This window comes from Chrysemys picta, chromosome 2 (genome assembly GCF_011386835.1).
Source record: "Chrysemys picta bellii isolate R12L10 chromosome 2, ASM1138683v2, whole genome shotgun sequence".
Classification (NCBI taxonomy): domain Eukaryota; kingdom Metazoa; phylum Chordata; order Testudines; family Emydidae; genus Chrysemys; species Chrysemys picta.
The window spans coordinates 178,357,824-178,377,287 of NC_088792.1; the positions used below are offsets into that span (position 1 = coordinate 178,357,824).

A 19,464-nucleotide genomic window follows, 5' to 3' on the forward strand; every position below is an offset into this window, starting at 1 on the left:
ATACAGACAGATATCATCTTCCTTTCCAAATGCAAACAGATGGACATCATACCAAATGGACTGAAGGTGAAAAATCCTTTGCTATCTACATACTGCACAGACCACAGTGAGAGATTATGCCATACGTTATCAAAGAAACTGAGGAACCACCTGATCAGCATCCTATACAGCAAACAGAAAAACATCAAGAAAGAGCTCTCCAACCTGGAGACTCTCATAAATAACCAACCCTCCACACCAACGGACTTTACTAAAATAAGACAGGAGATCTACATTACACACTTCACCTCTCTACAAAGGAAAAAGGACCGTAAGCTGTCTAAAATCCTACCTGCGACATGGGGCCACAACAGGGGTACCCCTAACTCACCCAGCAATATCGTCAATTTATCCAGCTACACACTCAACCCAGCAGAAGAGTCTGTCCTATCTCGGGGACTCTCCTTTTGCCCCAGCACCCCCACGAACATGATACAGTTCTGTGGTGATCTGGAAGCCTACTTTCGCCGCCTCCGACTCAAAGAATACTTTCATGATAACACTGAACAGCGCACTGATACACAGATACCCTCCCACCAACAACACAGGAAGAAGAACTCCACATGGACTCCTCCTGAGGGTCGAAATGACAGTCTGGACCTATACATAGAATGCTTCCGCCGACGTGCACAGGCAGAAATTGTGGAAAAACAACATCGCTTGCCTCATAACCTAAGTCGTGCAGAACGCAATGCCATCCACAGCCTCAGAAACCACCCTGACATTATCATCAAAGAGGCTGATAAAGGAGGTGCTGTTGTCATCATGAACAGGTCTGACTACCAGAAGGAGGCTGCCAGACAACTCTCCAATACCCAATTCTACAGGCCGCTTTCCTCAGATCCCACTGAGGAATACACTAAGAAACTACACCATCTACTCAGGACACTCCCTACACTAACACAGGAACAAATCAACATACCCTTAGAGCCCCGACCGGGGTTATTCTATCTACTACCTAAGATCCACAAACCTGGAAATCCTGGACGCCCCATCATCTCGGGCATTGGCACTCTCACTGAAGGACTGTCTGGATATGTGGACTCCCTACTCAGACCCTACGCCACCAGCACTCCCAGCTATCTCCGTGACACCACAGATTTCCTGAGGAAACTACAATGCATTGGTGACCTCCCAGAAAACACCATCCTAGCCACCATGGATGTAGAGGCTCTCTACACTAACATCCCACATACAGATGGAATACAAGCTGTCAGGAACAGTATCCCTGATGATGACACAGCACAACTTATTGCTGAGCTCTGTGACTTTATCCTCACGCACAATTATTTCAAATTTGGTGACAATATATACCTCCAGACCAGTGGCACCGCTATGGGCACCCGCATGGCCCCACAATATGCCAACATTTTTATGGCTGACCTGGAACAACGCTTCCTCAGCTCCCGTCCACTCATACCCCTTCTCTACCTACGCTATATTGATGACATCTTCATCATCTGGACCCATGGGAAGGAGGCCCTGGAAGAATTCCACCATGCTTTCAACAGCTTCCACCCCACCATCAACCTCAGCCTGGACCAATCTACACGGGAGGTCCACTTCCTGGACACCACCGTACAAATAAGCGATGGCCACATTAACACCACCCTATACCGAAAACCCACCGACCGCTACGCCTACCTTCATGCCTCCAGCTTCCACCCCGGTCACACCACACGATCCATCGTCTACAGCCAAGCACTGAGGTACAATCGCATCTGCTCCAACCCCTCAGACAGAGACCAACACCTACAAGATCTTCACCAAGCATTCTCAAAACTACGATACCCACACAAGGAAATAAAGAAACAAATCAACAGAGCCAGACGTGTACCCAGAAGCCTCCTGCTACAAGACAGGCCCAGAAGAGAAACCAACAGAACTCCACTGGCCATCACCTACAGTCCTCAGCTTAAACCTCTCCAACGCATCATCAGTGATCTACAACCCATCCTGGACAATGATCCCTCACTTTCACAGACCTTGGGAGGCAGGCCAGTCCTCGCCCACAGACAACCTGCCAACCTTAAGCATATTCTCACCAGCAACCACGCACCGCACCACAACAACTCTAACTCAGGAACCAACCCATGCAACAAACCTCGATGCCAACTCTGCCCACATATCTACACCAGCAACACCATCACTGGACCTAACCAGATCAGCTACAACATCACCGGCTCATTCACCTGCACGTCCACTAATGTTATATATGCCATCATATGCCAGCAATGCCCCTCTGCTATGTACATTGGCCAAACTGGACAGTCACTACGCAAGAGGATAAATGGACACAAGTCAGATATCAGGAATGGCAATATACAAAAACCTGTAGGAGAACACTTCAACCTCCCTGGCCACACAATAGCAGATGTAAAGGTTGCCATCTTACAGCAAAAAAACTTCAGGACCAGACTCCAAAGAGAAACTGCTGAGCTCCAGTTCATTTGCAAATTTGACACCATCAGATCAGGATTAAACAAAGACTGTGAATGGCTATCCAACTACAGAAACAGTTTCTCCTCTCTTGGTGTTCACACCTCAACTGCTAGCAGAGCATCTCACCCTCCCTGATTGAACTAACCTCGTTATCTCCACACTGATATATACCTGCCTCTAGAGATTTCCATTACTTGCATCTGAAGAAGTGAGGTTCTTACCCACGAAAGCTTATGCTCCCAATACTTCTGTTAGTCTCAAAGGTGCCACAGGACCCTCTGTTGCTTTTTACAGATTCAGACTAACACGGCTACCCCTCTGATACTTTTCTCATTTAGTAATTATTCAGCATGAGCTTGTTCCACCCAGAGACTAAATTCACGTGACAAGCAGCAAAAGCCCCCTCTTAGACATTCTGTGGCTAGTTATGCAAAGAGAAAACCCCTTGATGTACCAGCATCAGGGAAAAGATACAGAGTTGGTTGGTTGATTGTCACAAGGAAGAGAGAGAGCTTGGTTGCCAACTCAAGAAGCTTTGTGTTCCCAGAGCATTTGTGCATGTTTCTTGTATGACGTAGACAAACTGTTTACTTACGTAACATAATGCTTCACATAGGGAGATCTCTGGCCCAGATCCACACTGAAACTAAGTCCCAGTTTTACGTGACTAAATCCTGAGGGTCTAGTCCCCCTGTTATAAATACCTAAAAGAGTCATTAGAGCAGGGAGGACTGGACCCTCAGTTTCCCACCTCCCAGGTTGGGGGCCTGCAGTGGCGTAGCCAGCTTCTAAGAGGAGGGGGAGCAAATATAAAAAAGGCCCCCCCTCCGGCTCCTCCTCTGGCCATGCCCCCTTGGCTCCTCCTCCGGCCGCACCATGCCCCCCCCTTGCTCCTCCTCCAGCCGCACCACCCCTACCCCTATAGCTTCTCTGGCCCTGCCGTGCCACCCCCATTTCCCCACCCCCGCTCCTCCGGTGATGGCTGCCGGCCGCCATGCTGCACCCCCCCACTCCTCCAGCTGCCGGCCGCCAGCCTGCGCCCCCCCCCCCCTTGCTCCTCCGGTCGCGGCTGCTGGCCGCACTGCAGGCCGCAACCTCCCCTCCTTCCCCCCCACTCCTGCAGCCGCTTTTGGAAAGGCGGGGGAAGCGGCTGCTTCCCCTGCACCCCGCCAGCTACGCTACTGGGTGCCTGAAATACCAGGCAATGGAGTCATGCTCTTTCTCTGTGCTCCAGTGACTCTGTAAGTAGTAATCCACAATGGAAGAGCTTCAACAGGAGAGACTGAGGGAGCCCTACATCAGCATATCCCACAGCTCAGTGATTACAGCCCTCTCCTGAGAGGTGGGAGAGTCCCTCTTCAAATCCTGTCTCCCCCTCTGCCAGAGGGGGAATTGAACCTGCATTTTCCACACCCCAGGTGAGTGCTATAATAACTGGGCTAAAAGTTATAAGGTGAGCGCCTTCTCCTTCTTCTCCAGCCCTTTTGTTTGGAGTAAGGCAAGCGCCAAATGCATTTTTCACAAGAAATGACTTAGGTGCCTAGGCCACTTGACTCCAGGAAAGAGGTTCCTGGTTGTAGATCACAAGCAGAACTAAATGCCTCTCTGCAGCCTGGATTTAGGCATCTAACTCTGTGAGAGGGGCATGGCTTAGTTTACATTTTTCTTGTTGTCATCTTCCATTGCCGAATCTGTGTTTCCTGTAGGCTGCGTGCTTCAGCAGCCGCGCAGGAGAGATTCAAGCGCTGCCCAGCTGATTAGGAGAGCACACACAGCCGGCAGCATGTGTTCAGGTGCCCCTCCCACGTGGCTGTGCAGTGGGGGGCGGAGGAGGGTGCTGATGTCAGGGCATCCCCCTGCCCCCAGCCCCTGTACCCCATTTCCACAGGGCAGAGGGGACACAGCCTGGCTCAGGACTCAGGGCTGCAGAGGGGAAGGGTGAGTGACTGAGTGCCTTTCTTAAAGAGACAGTGCACTATTTTTGAAATTTCCCCAACAGCCAGCTCACACAGTCAGTCAGTCTCTCTCTCTCTCTCTTTCTCTCTCTCTTCTCTCCCCCCCCCCAACCTGCCCATATGCCCCATCTCCACAGAGCAGGGGAGGTGAGACAACAGGGCTCAGGACAGAGCAGGAGAGCTTTCAGTGAGTGTCTTAAAGAGACAATGCAGGGTGTCTCTCAGAAACTTTCCCAGCAGCCAGCACACATGCTGTGTGTGTGTGTGTGTGTGTCTCACTCACACACACACACACACACACACACACACACACACACACACACACACACACACACAGTCTCTGTGACACACGCACACACACACAGTCTGTCGCACACATAATGTGTCATGCACGCACACACAAACACTATCTCTGTGTCACACACACTCTCTGTGTCACACTCACCTCCCAACACATACTTGTATTATTATTGTTGTTACTTCTTGGTACTTCCTGCAATGCACACATATTCTCTGTAATTTTATTCTTTCAAAGTGTTATTGTTTTGACCGGTCATTTCATATGCATTTCATAATTTTTATTTCTCTTACACTTAAATTTAATTCCTCGAATAGTGAGTTCTAAAATGCCTAACTTGTCCTGGCTGGTTTTTCCATCTGGACTTTAAAAAAAATATATATTATATCTAGGTTTTTTGTTTTTACTGGTGGCCCACATCCATGTATACCTTGGTGCACATGACAAAATTTATTCTGCACATGGATGGAAAAAATTAGAGGGAACATTGGTTGCCTTGTTTAGGCAGCTCCCTGCCTAGAGTTCTGGCTTTTGTGGATCTCATGCTTAGGCACCTATCTCTTCCCTATTCCTTTGTGGATCTGGGCCTCTGAGACTCTTCTATTGACTTAAAAACACTCAAGCTGTAAATGATATATCCCTTATATATAAATGATATATCCCAAACACACAGACACCTAACAAAACTAACAGCTTTCCCCCCATTGCCATGATAGGAACTTTTGCTAACCTCAGAGCTGTAAAATATTGCAGAGTTCATGGGGTGGGGAGGGGGGGAAACCCTCATCAAATCTTTTCCCTGACAATTGACATTTAATATGCTGTCCCTTTAAATATCTGGCAGCTCCCCAAATCCCCATGGTATTTACAGTGGACATCTTGAATCAAAAGGAAGAAATGCCGTTGGCTATTTCTGAAGCCTTAAAAGCCTTATTTACATGATGATAGCATTTAGAATGCTCACATAGGCTCTCCCGCTGCCCCATCAGTCCCAATGATCTTTTCAGAGTTCTGAATTCACATCTTGGATTCTACAATTACTGGAAGGAAACTTCCCCCATGCCCCTCCCACAAGTTGGCAGAACTGCTAGTAGTATTAATCATTTATATAGTACTGTAAGGTGAACATGGCCTATTACATTTCATTACAGGCAGCTGGTTTGCAGTGTCACCGAGAGATTGGTTGATCATTGTGCAGTAGCTGGAATGCTTCCCAAAATACATGTGTTTTCAGGAACTCCTTAAATGAGGAGCGGGAGGAAGCTTGTCATAGATGAATTAGCAGATGACATTTATTGCAGACTCAGCAACTAGAGTCAGTGCAGATCTGCCTTGACAAAGTGAAAACATGGTTCTATCTTGTAATGTAGGTGGGACCTAAACGTGCCCCTGAATGTGGCATGATTTGGGAAGGTAAGTTAAATTGCAGTTCTATTCCATCTACACTTACAGGATGGGATCATTTTAAAACTGAGTCTGGGATGCTGTAAACAGGTTTCCCAGCATGCTATTTGCAGAGGGTGATGCAAGTCATCCCATTTGGTTATGCAGATTTGAGTTACGCAGATCATCCCAAAATCATGTCAATAAAAAATTGATACCACATCAGATTGTCAGGTATTCTGTATATGCTGAACGTTTACAGAAGGAGGGAAATATAGATATCTTGGAGAGCTTGAAAACATTTCACTCTTACTATTTTTTGTACCCCTCCAATTGTAAAGTTAGGATCTCTTAGTACTGTTTGTCCATCTATACAGGCCTGGGAAGGAGAGAGAAATTATAACAAATACATTTTAGAGACTTCTGCAAATAGTTTTTCCATCTGTAATAATGTCACACTTGGAAGCCCAGCCTCTCTCAATCTGCCGAGGCCATTACAAAAAGTTGCCGTATTGGGAAGGGCAAATTCCCAGCTATGCACTGAGATTTAAAAATAAATAAATCTAAAATCTAGCACTGAACTAGATACTAAGCAAGCCCTATTGCTGGTCCAGAATCCTGAACCTGAGACCAATGTAATTTTGAGAAGAAAAGGAATAATTTTCTGTGACTAATAGTTTTAAAAAAATAGAGGTTGTTTGCATCTGTTAAGAGGTTTGGAATGTAGAAGTAGTCCCAGTGAAACTGGATTAGTAGGCAGAGAGCAGGTAATAGGGTCAAAAGTGCATATTGGCTGCCATTTATCACTCAGTTTATTACATGGATATCACTAATGGGGAAGTGGCATATATATATGTGTGTTCATGCTGCACAAGCATAAGTATTTGTAAATATACATTTATAAAGTGGATGTTTTTAAAAAATCTAACAAACGTTCTCAGTCAGAAATATTTGGGAAGTTCCATTTAGCTTCAAAAGGCATCAGAAATTGCAGTGTGTTGCAAAGTTATTGAGTTGGAAAAATCTTAAAAAACTGGAATCTTGAGAGAAACAAGGCTGGGACGTCTGCATGATTATTTCATACTTTTTGGCTCCTCTGATTCAGTCTAGCATTGAACCTCTCCCCTTCCTGCCTCCTTTAGCCCCAGGAGGCTGCCATGACCTTATAACCACCCACAGTTTCCATGTTACTGTCAGCATCCTTATACTTGACTGATGAGAAGTATGTGATTATTCAACACATCATAAAAACAGCTATGGCAATTGAAGGAGAGATCTGGAATATATTTATAGAAATCTGTAAACAATCATTTCAATTCAGCTATTCAGTGCTGTGCACACATTACCTTATGAGCTGTTGAGCTGTCAGATTTTCTTTGATTCTTTCACCTCTTTTAAAAATTCCCCAGTGCTCAGCTGTATTCCTAACCATTTTGTATTTTATAACATTCGGTTTACGGAGACCATTTCTTTTTTGAACTGAAGTAACCTAGAAGGTTTTCTTTTTATGATTACACATCTTTTCATCGATTTTTTTAAGAGGCTTGACGTGCCATGATTCACTGACATTCCCTGTGTGCTAAAAGGCTTCTTTCGGCAATTATAGCGCATGCATCCGTTCATTACATACAGCTCAATGTGTGCTTTAAATAGACAGCAGGGAGGGAAAAAGTTGTGAAACCCTTTTGGAAAGATAAATAATGCAACAGTGGAACATTCATGGCAAAAGTCTGTGTGTTCTAGGCACTAGTCCGGCTTTTTACTCACCATAGCATGATTTAACCACATTGGAATGATCCCATCCAGGCTCTTGGGGTAAACCAGTTCTCGGTTGTACGTATACAATACCCAAAAGGACATAAACACAAACTGCAACAAAAGAATTTTTGTTGTAAAAGGCAAAGCAGTCTGTAGGAAAAATGTGAGCTTGCGAGATAAAACAACAGATGTATCACACAAATTACAAAGTAAAGAAGGGAAGTTTCTGCAAGATGCAGTGTTCTGCTGCTGTTAAAGCCATGTCAGTCTCACCTTGACTTCTCAGTATTTTGAGTATAAGAAACTCCTCCTCTACTGTATAAACTGCTTACTGCTGACACTGACATTTCCAGGGAACACATGACTATCCTTGAACCTTTCTTATTTTTCCAGTAGGATCTTGGATGGTCCAAGATTCCTAGGCCTTGGCTGTCATGCCAAAGGATTTGTTCTGCTCAGTAACAAAGTAAAAGCAGATAGTGGCAAGACTGATTGTCTAAATCTTGGCATGCCGGTAAAGTCTGTAAGCTTCATTCCTAAGCTGTAGGTACAGGAGTAGGCTGTATCTTGGGCCATCTGATCCAATAGGGGAAGATTTACAGTGGGAGGATTTAAGTGTAAGAAATGAATCCCAGTATCAGCTACTGATATCCGAAAGCTCATTTGTACTTTCTTGGCCTGGTTTTACGTTTGAGCACAAGTTGTCCGTATTATGGAAACTGAGGGCATGAGAGGTGGGGAGGATTGTCAATACTAAATATAGCGCATGCAGGTTACAGACGGATGCATCCTGGTGTTCATCCCTTTTCTGTTACATACCCAGAAGCATGCATGGGAGATGTGACAGCAGTGTTACAAGAAGCTGGTATGCAAAGAATGACTAGTAACTGAGATGGCTTAGTCTCAGTTGCAAGAATGGCCTCTCTTGATTCACCTGGCTGAAATGCTTGTGGACCCAGTTAAAGATGAGTTTCAGCTCTCCTGAGGCCAGCTTCTGCAAGCCCCTTTCACACTGAGTTGTACTGACTAAGTGATTTCAGTCTCTGTCCCATTATATGCAGAACCATGTGGCGGACACAATTGTCTACATGTGAGCAGACAGTCCAAAATGAATCTGTTGTAGATTATTCTAAGTAATATCATTTAAGTCTGTTTCTCTTCTGTGTTTGTTTAAACTCATTTTGCAGTCAGGGAAGACAATATGAGGATTTGTTGCCTTTTAAGGACCTTACTAGACTCTTAAGGCACAGTTGCCCTTTCAGTGAAACTACTTCAGTAGATAATTCCAGTGGCTCTGTATGTAATAAGGGTAGCAGAATGTCTACTTTCTGCCCTTTGATTTTGGTGGATGTCTGTTTGCCTATGGCTGGGTTGGAGGGGGGCAGGGGGAAGGGGGCAGGGGGAGGGGGGCTTGTAGACCACCATGTCGGAGCAACATGTTCAACATTAAACCACTAGCTAGCTTCACATCTGGGGCTAGATTTAAGCATTGTTTCCTCATTTAAATGGATTTGTTCTGTTTTCAAAAGACAAAATGAAGCTCCCTAGTAATATCTGTATCTATTTGGTACGTGTGTATATATGATGATTATTATTATAGACATTGGTTACTTACCGTGGACAGAGGGAAAGCCAGGACACTGAAGAGAAGGTCTCTGCAGGAAATTATGTACTTAACACTTGGCAGTTTCTTAATTAGTCTCAACACATCAGCCAGGAAGGAGATCCCATAGAAAACAGCCTGCAAAACCTAAATTAATTACAGATAATGAGGGAATCGTCATCCACCTTTGATTAGCATGTTCCTGCATGAACTCAATACTTGCTCTTTAGGGAGCTGTTTTGTTGGTGAACTACAAGTCAGCACCAGGGAAATAGCTTTTGGCTCAATTTTCCTTATTAACTGAAAGTGATTAAATAAAGTAGTTCAGGAGATTACTTTAACAGTACCTCTCTTAATGGACCGAGCAGAACAGTGTGGTGTGAAGAGTGAGCTTTATTCAGACTGGAAGTGGCAGGATGTGTTGTAAGATAGGTCTTTTTGCAATTAATATGTTAATTGTTAACCTCAAGGCAACAAAGTAGAGACGGGAGGGGACAAATCTGTGGCTATTTGGAGTTCTAATGTTTCCTGCAAAGCAAACACTATAAGTGTTCTCAGAGGTTAGCCAAGATGCAGGGCTGGCTCCAGGCATCAGCTAAGGAAGCAGGTGCTTGGGGCGGAGAATACAAAGGGGTGGCACTCCGACCCCTATTGGGGCAGCACGTCTGGGTCTTTGGCGGGAATTTGGCGGCGGGTCCCTCAGTCCCTCTCTTCCTCTGAAGTGCCGTCGAAGAGGAAGAGAGGGAGTGAAGGACCCGTCACCGAAGAATGGAGCGGCGTGATTGAGCTGCCGCCGAATTGCCGCCGATCGGCTTTCTCCTCCCCGCTTCCCTCCCACCACTTGGGGCGGCAGGAAACCTGGAGCCGGCCCTGCCAAGATGGTGCCTCCTGGATGGTGGTGATGTGTTAGAGCTCATGCCCATACTGTACCAATTAACCAATACAAAACACCCTAAAAGGGCTGTGTTAGACAGAGAAGCCACTAGAAAAAGATTTGTCCTGTACTGGGTCCTGAACCTATTTCTGCTGAATTCAGGGGAATGCAAGAGCAGGACTTCACGTTCAGATCCTCAAAGATATTTTAGGCAGGAGTTAGCCACCTCAATATCTTTGAGGATCTGGGCCTTGGTAACTAGAAATAAGACCTCATTGCACTAGAATTGAGAGCGCTGGTTGAATTATTTTTTTGCAAATAATGTAAGCAATTAATTCTGGCTCTTTTTAGTTAGGTAACTTCACAGATGGTCTGATGATATTATGCAAATAATGTATTATCTGTATTCTCTTCCACTGATCATCAAATAATTGTATTTGAAAACAATGTTTCTCATTGTTCAACCACCTTTGCTAGTGCTACACAATGGACTGTAGTGCACTAAATGTGGGAAGAAGTAAAGATGAAGCCTATTAAGAACTTACTGCTCTTTGACTGCTAATCTATGCTCAACTTTGAACCTGAGCTCAATTTTCTTGATTACTGGTGGTATTTTTAAAGCTAGATTCTCTCACTCTTGTGCTGGGAAACTCAGTCTACTGCAAATGCTGGCACTGCTGAGATGGAAAGATACTGTTAAGCATTCCAAATGATGTTTCTTTTGCCATGATCTCACCCTGATTCAGATTTTTATTTTGAGTTTGTGTGATATCTAAGGCTGGACTGATTACTTCTTCAGGAACCTAAAGAGGTGGGGCTTGGGAGGGGACACCACTGGCACAGCACTTGATCAGAAAGTTTTAGATGGGGAATAGAGGATGGGGAACAGGATGGCCTCCCCCTGCCCACCAAAAAAAAAAAAAAAAAAAAAGCTATTTCAAAACACAATACTTTGTGCTTTCATAGTGTAATTCCCCTTAGGGTGTCAATATTAATATTTAAATATTAATGACTTAAGCCTCACAACATCCCTAGGAGGTAGGTAATTAGCTTTAAACAAAAGATAGGGAAACTGAAGCACAGAAAGGCTAAGTGACTTGCCCATGGTCTCACAGGAGGTATGAGGCAGAGGGGGAGTTGAATGCAGGTCACTTGACAAACAGTGCTGTGGCTCACCCCCAGCACCATTCTTCCTCCCAAAGAGGACAGGAGGCTTATGGACTGCATAATGCAATTGTCATTAAAAATAACCCTGCAAGAACCACAAATACAGTTCCAGCTCATTCCAGTTTGTGACACAAAAACAGTCCTTTAAATAAGTGTGTGTGTCTTTCACCATTGACTTTGAGATCTTCCTTACCAAGACTCTCTAACTGTGGGTAGAGTTTTGGACTCTAAGGGCTCAATCTTGCAAGGTTCTGGACCCAAAGCAGCAAAGCACTTAAGCACATGCTCAACTTCAACCGGACTCCTTGTCTACTTAAAGTTAAGCATGTGTTTAAGTGCTTTGCCGGATCAGATCCTGGGGCCCCATTCCTTGAGGCACACACATGGGAGATGGGTGCTTAAGAATTGCTCTTTTTCCTGTATGCCATTGGCTATAACTACTGCAGGCTGGAGAGCAAGCTATGATGTTCAGTTCAATACTTTCTCCCTATACTTTAAACAGCATGACAAATGGCAATGAAATGACCTGTGTGACATGATGACAGTGAAAGTCTGGTGACGCATGGTAACTATTCGTTAGTAAAGCATCTCATAGGCTTTCCCTATTTGAGAGAGGCATGGTTCCCAGAGTACAAGGGTCTGATTACCGCTTTTATGGCAAGCCCTACATTAATCATGAGACAGACATAAACTTCATTTCCCCCCCCTTAAAATCAATTAAAACAAACATTTGGATGGAAAAGAAACAGATGGTCCCAAAGCATCCAAGCTCTCAATCTAGCATTCTTTCTGTAGCTTACAGAAGAGGTCAATAGTATCTTCCAGACTGAAAACTTTCCATTCATTTTTCTTTACTTAGGTTGCTGTGTGTGAGCACTTGCACGCTCACACACCTGTATCCATAGGCCCCTATTTCCAAAAAAAATCCTGGAATTTAATCTCAGGAGTGTACCTTTAAGAAACCCAACATTCTACCCTCAGCTACAGTAATAGAAATCCAAAGTAACTGCATTTAATTCAGAGGATTTCCATTGGTATAACTGAAAGGACATCTTAGCCCAAGGTTGCTATAACTATACTTAAAAAAAAAAAGTAACAAATTAGGAAATTAACAGTTTAAGTTAATTAACCACCTAACTGAAATAACATTCCATATCAGGCATAGTTTAACAGAAATAGAGACATGCTAACAATTAGTGTGCACACTCAAATTACAAGTTGCAAGAGCAACTATAGACTTTGGAAAGTTAACTATTGTGTCAGGAAAGGAATTGTGGTACTACTGCTCACTTTAGGTGAAACTCACTTCTGTGCAGAAGGCCTGCCTAAGGCTGAGGAACACTTCAGTCCCTCTTAAGCCTTATTTGGAGAGTGTAAGTGGGACTAATTAGTGCACAGGGGTGAATTTCACCCCTTAAGGGTGCATCTACATTTTGAACCGGGGGCATAATTTCTGGCTCGAGGAGACATACCTGTGCTAGCTCTGATCAAATGAGTACACTTAAAAATAGAAGTGTAGCCTCAATGAAATGAGCAGTGGAGGGGCTAGCCACTCCGTCTATGATCCAGGCCAAGAGACTAGGTATGTACTTAGGACAGCTAGCCTATGCTGCCACTCACGCTGCTGTGGCTACACTTCTATTTTTAGTGCTCTAGATTGATCATAGCTAGCACAGGTATGTCTCCTCAAGCTGGAAATTATGCCTCCAGCTGGAAGCATAGACATACCTTTAGAGGAGTGCAGGAGTGAAGCCCTGATACCACAGGGTACGTCTACACTGCAGCTAGACCCCAGTGGCTGGCCTGTGCCAGCTGACGGGGGCTCACAGGACTCAGGCTAAAGGGCTGTTTAAATACAATGTAGACATTTGGGCTCAGGCTGCAACCTGAGCTGTGGGAGCCTCCCACTTCACGGGGTCCTAAAGCCCAAACTCCAGCCTGAGCCCAAATGTTTACATTGCAGTTAAACAGCCCCTTAGCCCGAGCTCTGTGAGCCCCCATCAGCTGGCCTGGGCAAACCAGGGGTTTTTAATTGCTGTGTAGACGTACCCCCAGATATCCTGTAAACACTGAGAGGTGCTCTGTTGCTGTGTGCCTCCATAGGTGCCTGCTGTTAAGTGGTTTCATTTGGATTATACTCAGCCTATGTTTTCAGGTGTAACAAGAGAATTTAAACCCCACTTTAAAAATGGAAAACTGAACACAGCCATAATTATGGAGTCATCACAACTGCTTCCATAATATATCACAGTACCATAGAACACAGAGGGACTTGAACACCAGATCTGAACCCTCACAAACTCAGGAAAATTCATACCTGGACATGAATCCACATTTTGCAATTATGTAAGTATAATAGAAAATATACAAAAGGATGAAATTATTTCGAGTGTCCCTATGACTTTCCAAGCAGCAATGTTGGCACTTGCATCTGCAGCTGCTCTCAGTATATAAATCTGCCAGATGTAGTTCAAAAGGATTCCCCAAAGTGTTCCCCCCAGAACAGGAAGAGAAATAAGAACAGAAACAATCTGAAAGAGAGAAGCCAATGATTAACCCACAAAGAAGGATGGGGAATTGACTGGCCCTTCAGGACAAACCTCTCTGTTTTCTATAAACCATTTTTAGTGCCACAGTGATAAGGGCTTTAGAAATGCTTACATACAGACAGACAGGTCATGTTTAGTTAACTGTACCTATTTAATTTGGCCAGACAGATCAGTTGAACTAAGAGGCATCAGTGGCAAAAATCAAATCTCATCTAATTTGATCAAAGCAAGTATTTCCATTTATTTATTCCCGTGATTCATTTTCAAAGACAGCATCTGGCTACCTGAATGTATCTAATTCCCAAATTGATAGTCATAAACACAGCCCACAGCATTTTGTTTAATGGGGTATAAATCTGATATTCCATGTGGGCTGTTAGATATGGAAATCAGATTTTACTACATTCATATATATTCACACTATAAAATTATAGAAAATATGTGCAATAAATATTGGCTCTATTTGAAAACAAATAGGAAACAGTACCTTTAGTACAATCAAAACTATTTTAATAATGAGAGATTCAAGTGTAATAGACAAAATTTGGGAGAGGGAGTTTGGATGCAAATGTCTGTTTTCAGATGTCCGGGGATGTTCTTTATGCACTATTCTACTTGTGTATATGCAATAAACCATTTTATGTGATAGATGGAAAAATTTTGGGTAATAACTTATTTTGGATGCTGCATTATTAGTTGTATCGATGTAGCAACAAAGAACCCTTGTCACGGACCAGGATCCATTGTGTTAGCTAGGCACTGTACAAACACAGAACAAAAAAACAATCCTTGCCCCAGAGATCTTACAATGTAAGTATGTTTCATGTTACACAAAATAGATGTAAAATTGTTCTTATCTGTCCAATAGTCCCTTCTATCTCTTCAGGAACTGACCAGTGAAAGCCTTTGATACTAAACACACCTTGAGCTTTTATTTTTCTCTTGTGCAACACCACCCTACATTATCACCTTTTGGAGGCTCTGACTGCAACAAATAGTGTAAGTAGGTAGGTGGAATTGAAGTGGCATATGAGAGCTGGAGTCTGGCTCTTGGGAGGCTCTCACAGCAGGTGCGAATGTCGAGAAATTGCTAAAAGAGGAGTATATATAAAAGCAAGTGTGTGCTTCCAAGCAGAGCTGTGCAGGACCTGGAATGTCTGTGGCATGGGAAACTTTGCATTTCTGGAATTCTTTTCATTCTAAATCAGAACAAAAAGTCAGAGATTGGAATGGAAATTTTCAAAAAAATCCATTTCAGAAGGACTAAAAGGAAAGGTGATATTTTTCTAAGCTGGCAACTAGGAACCTGGGCAACCTGGAGCCCCAAAACCCCACCAGATGGACTACTAGTGATCCAGGCAGCCTGGTGAGCTCACCTGCTGGCAGGCTGACTGTGGGAAGAGGAGGTAGGGCACAGGCAGGAAACCAGGTTGGCCCACTGGCCTGTCTGCCTGCCTGCTTGGGTTCAGTCTAAACTTCCAGTGTAATCAACACGTTCCCTCAGAATGTTTTGGTTCCATCAAATCAGCATTTTCTGACAGAAAACTGTTTGGTCTGAAATTTTTCAGCCGGTTTACTTCCAAGAGATAGATTCAGTATCCCCTGAAGCATCACAGTTCTGTTTCCAAAGGCTGCACAATTTTGAATAGTCTCCTAGTTATTATTTGCTGGTGCACATACCCAAAACAGACCTCTCTAGTGCCCCTCATCTGAGCAGGAAATTTTAAAGTGCTGTTTTTCTGCTCCCCATGTTCTCCTGCCCTTTGACCACTGCCCAGCCAGCCCCAGGGTGTTGGCTGCAGCCTGTTTCCACCCAGTGAACTGGTTGCGTATGTGGGCTTCTCCTCTGGAGGATACAGGAGCACTTGGTAGTGTGAAAGATAGACACGGGGGAGAGACTAGGGGAAACAGTCAAGTAGAGGAAGGCTCATCTTTGATCTAATTGATGATGATGTGAAAACAAGGAGTGATCTATGTATTGATATGAAAACAAACAGAATTAGAGAAAGACCAAGTGGCAGGTTTGACTGCCGAAAGGAAATTGCAATGTGTGCATCATTTTCAGGGGCACAACCACACAATTGTAATGTATACATGGCTATGCACGTTGACCTTTTGTGGTGTATTTTGGAAAAGTCTCCACTACACATTTGGAGCTACATCTTAAGGGACATAGAGAGGCCCCTTGTTCCCTAAAGGGGAGCTCTGTGGTGGCCTTTCTGATTAGGCCATCTCAGTATGGAACATGGAGCAACTGAGTCATGAAGCAACTGCTCTGCCTCAAAAGGGGTAGCGGTAGCGAGCTCAAGCATTAACTCCTCGCCCCCTCCACTAGGCTTCTGGTATCCTAACCCCTTCCTCTCCCCTCTCTTTTTCTGACACATATAGGGACCCTGGAAGTTACTACTACCCAGACATATTAGCAGACTCCACAGAGCAGTGTGTGCAGGTCAGGGAGGGAATGGGGGATTAGGTGCTTGCTGTAACACCCTCCCTACTTCCTCAGAAAAAGTCTCAGGAGAAAGAGGGATTTTGTACCATAGAGGAGCTTCTGCTTCCTCCACCACTTCCTGCCCCTGTCTGAATCTCACCACCTTTCCTCTGTGACTGGAGGGTGGTGTCTTCAGCCCAGTGGACACCCCGATGCTGACTGCTCCATTTTGGAATAGTCTATTCTGCTTCTGAAAGGATGGGGAGGAAAAGCAACACAGTCATTTGCTGTCGCCCCAGGCTCATAGCGAGACACTGGGAAAAGAGTAGCTTCACCCAACGTCACTCCCCTGGTGACCCAGTATGGTGGACAGCAGAGCAGCAGGGCCATGGGGAGGGCTGATTGTAGATCTGTCTGAGGGGGACCATTTTGCCTCAGGATTTCTTTACTGTTTGGGTGGCACAAACCCATTCCAAGGGCCAGTGATGTTGGCGGGCCCTGCAGCAGCACAACAGCAGGCTCATGTTTTGGCCCTCGGTGGGTAGGATGTTGACGGGTATCTCCCAAGGAGAGGAATTTATATACTACTTAGATTACTCCCCAGTGTTTCCTATTTTGTCATTGGTTTTCATTCATGGTTTTTAAAAATACAGCATAAGAATGCTCAAAGGTATAGCCTCAAGTCCTGCCCAGCCTAAGACAGGACAATTGTGGTTCGAGGAAGCTCAGACAGGACGTCAGGGGCCCCTGGGTTGGCTCACATTGCTGGTTGTTAGTAGCCACAGCAGGAAATATTTATATTGACTACTACTGTATATGCTACATAGACACAGAAGAGCCAATCCCTATCCTGAAGGGCTTAGACTCACAAAGTGCTTTAATGAGTGCCACCGTGCCCTCTATTGTGTGGTAACTCCCAGTGTGGCATCATCCAGTGGCCCTCTAGGGATAAGGACGGGCACGGGCAGGGCTGGAGGTTCCACTGCTATATAAATCCATACACCACTGACTGGGTCACAAGGGAAATGCAAGGGCTAGGGAGCCTCGAGGCTAACTAGTGTCCCTGAAGGGCTCCATTGCCAGAACAACAGCTCAGTAGGAATCCTATCCACAAGCCCCTATCTCCACCCATAGAAATCCCCTTTGCACAGCCCAGCTACTTGGGCTAGTTACTTGGACCAAGTTTTGTCCCATGGACAGCATGTGTTATATGTTTTCATTTGGTTAGTAATGGTGTGATATTAGTACTAATGTGTGATGCAGAAATATATTATTGTCAGTATATCACAGTGTAATTCTAAGAGAAACAGCAAGCCACTGATCACACTTTTTGAAATACATGAGATAATATTGCATGTATTTCTACATTTCTTTTTGCCCATTGTGACTTACAATGTTTTCCCCCCACCCCAAACAATTTTTTAATTAAGTACATGCAGTGATTGGCTATTACCTCACCATATTTTGTTTTACTGCTTGTTTATTTTGTAATAGCTAAAATCCTATTCAAAGAACTATAATTATCACTGCATGCATGCTACTCAGTGCTGAATATACATATACTAATACTAATTGGTAACTATTCTACTCCTAGGATTAGATAACATGCTTCAAAGCTGTACATCCTTCCAGTACACATTCTACATTTCTTTCCTTCTCACGATTAACTCGTCTCTTAACAATCAGGCAACTAGCTACAGTATATATAAAATTTAAAAGTATTGCAATTTGCTGCCAAATATTCTTTATACATAAACAACACAAATGTGGATACCTATTTAGTTTGCTTTGGGGTATAAACCATAAAAGAAAGCAGTATAACAGCAGCAAATACACCAGCTGCATATGTTTTGAGGCACAGATGGTAGACAGACAAATAGACAGATTGGTACCACTGTATACTACGGGCTTACCAGATTGAGAACTGTCAGATATTTCCACTGCCTACCATAAAGGAACACTTCAGACGGCCGGTCTTCGGCTCTTACCAGTGAGATTGAATAGGTTACAAAAATATACCAGACAAAAACAAGGGAATGGTACAGAGCCAGCGTAGCGATTGCCATGGTTCCGCTGTGAGTGCTCTTCAAGCCCTAAAGCAGCTTTTCTTTTAATGTTCAGGAGCCATGAGTAGGAAATTGCGCTGCAGGAGAGTTTGCTGTCCGAAGAAAGTCAGGACACTGCTCACAGGAAACAAATATTACAACCCTGGCTGGACTTTGCTTCTTTTTTCTTCTCTTTTTTGTTCTATTGATAAGCTTGGGAAAAAATAGGCTTATTCCTTGGATTTAAATGCCTCACTCAAGATTACTGAAGATTAGTTGCAGAGTTACATAAGTTTTGGTGTTTCTGCACCAGGGGAGGAGGGTATCGCTGGTTTTGCATAACTGAGTTTCACATTCTTTTTGGACAAGTAGGAAAAAAAAACCCTATTTTTCCTTCTGGTGAACTATTGGTGTTGCCATGAGCCTGGATCAATTTGGGAGCACTTTTGTCACTTTTGTTTCAACAAAGAAAAAAGAAGGAAAGAATAGGGGGCTTTCAAAGGGGAACTGAATACATTTGTTAGTGTTGTAAAAGAGGGAGGACCTAAGGGATTAATACACTAATGTTAGGCTTCTTTGGTTTCGTAAGTTTTGAAAATCATCTTTGACATTCTTTGTAGAAAGTCTTCCTGAAGTAGGTTATTCTGTCAATCCATGTTACTTGAGTATTTATAAATGTACACAGCTGGTTTGACAAAATTCAAGTCCTTTTAAATGTTTGGGAGGGGATAGAGAGAAGGGGCAACAGCCTGGGGTAATGTAAGCTAAGTAGTTTCTTTACTGAGCTGCTACTTACCTGCTTGTTTGCTTAATCACATTAACCTCCAGATAATGGTTCTTCCCTGGTATGTAGGGTTACCATATTTTGAGCCTCCAAAAGGAGGACACTCCACGGGGTCCCAGCCCCGCCCCCAGCCCCG

General features: G+C 44.1%; 1 protein-coding gene across 1 annotated transcript in view; it reads right to left on the reverse strand.

Moving 5' to 3' along the window:
* Positions 1 to 19,125, reverse strand: part of ADTRP (androgen dependent TFPI regulating protein) — a 58,946-nt gene extending 39,821 nt beyond the window's left edge. The window contains exons 1-3 of the mRNA XM_005305195.4: positions 18,413 to 19,125; positions 9,491 to 9,625; positions 7,885 to 7,986 (exon numbers count right to left, since the gene is read on the reverse strand). Coding sequence (XP_005305252.1) covers positions 7,885 to 7,986; positions 9,491 to 9,625; positions 18,413 to 18,565 — 390 coding nt within the window. The 5' untranslated portion in view covers positions 18,566 to 19,125. The remainder of the gene's footprint in view (positions 1 to 7,884; positions 7,987 to 9,490; positions 9,626 to 18,412) is intronic.
* Positions 19,126 to 19,464: the final 339 nt, after the last annotated feature.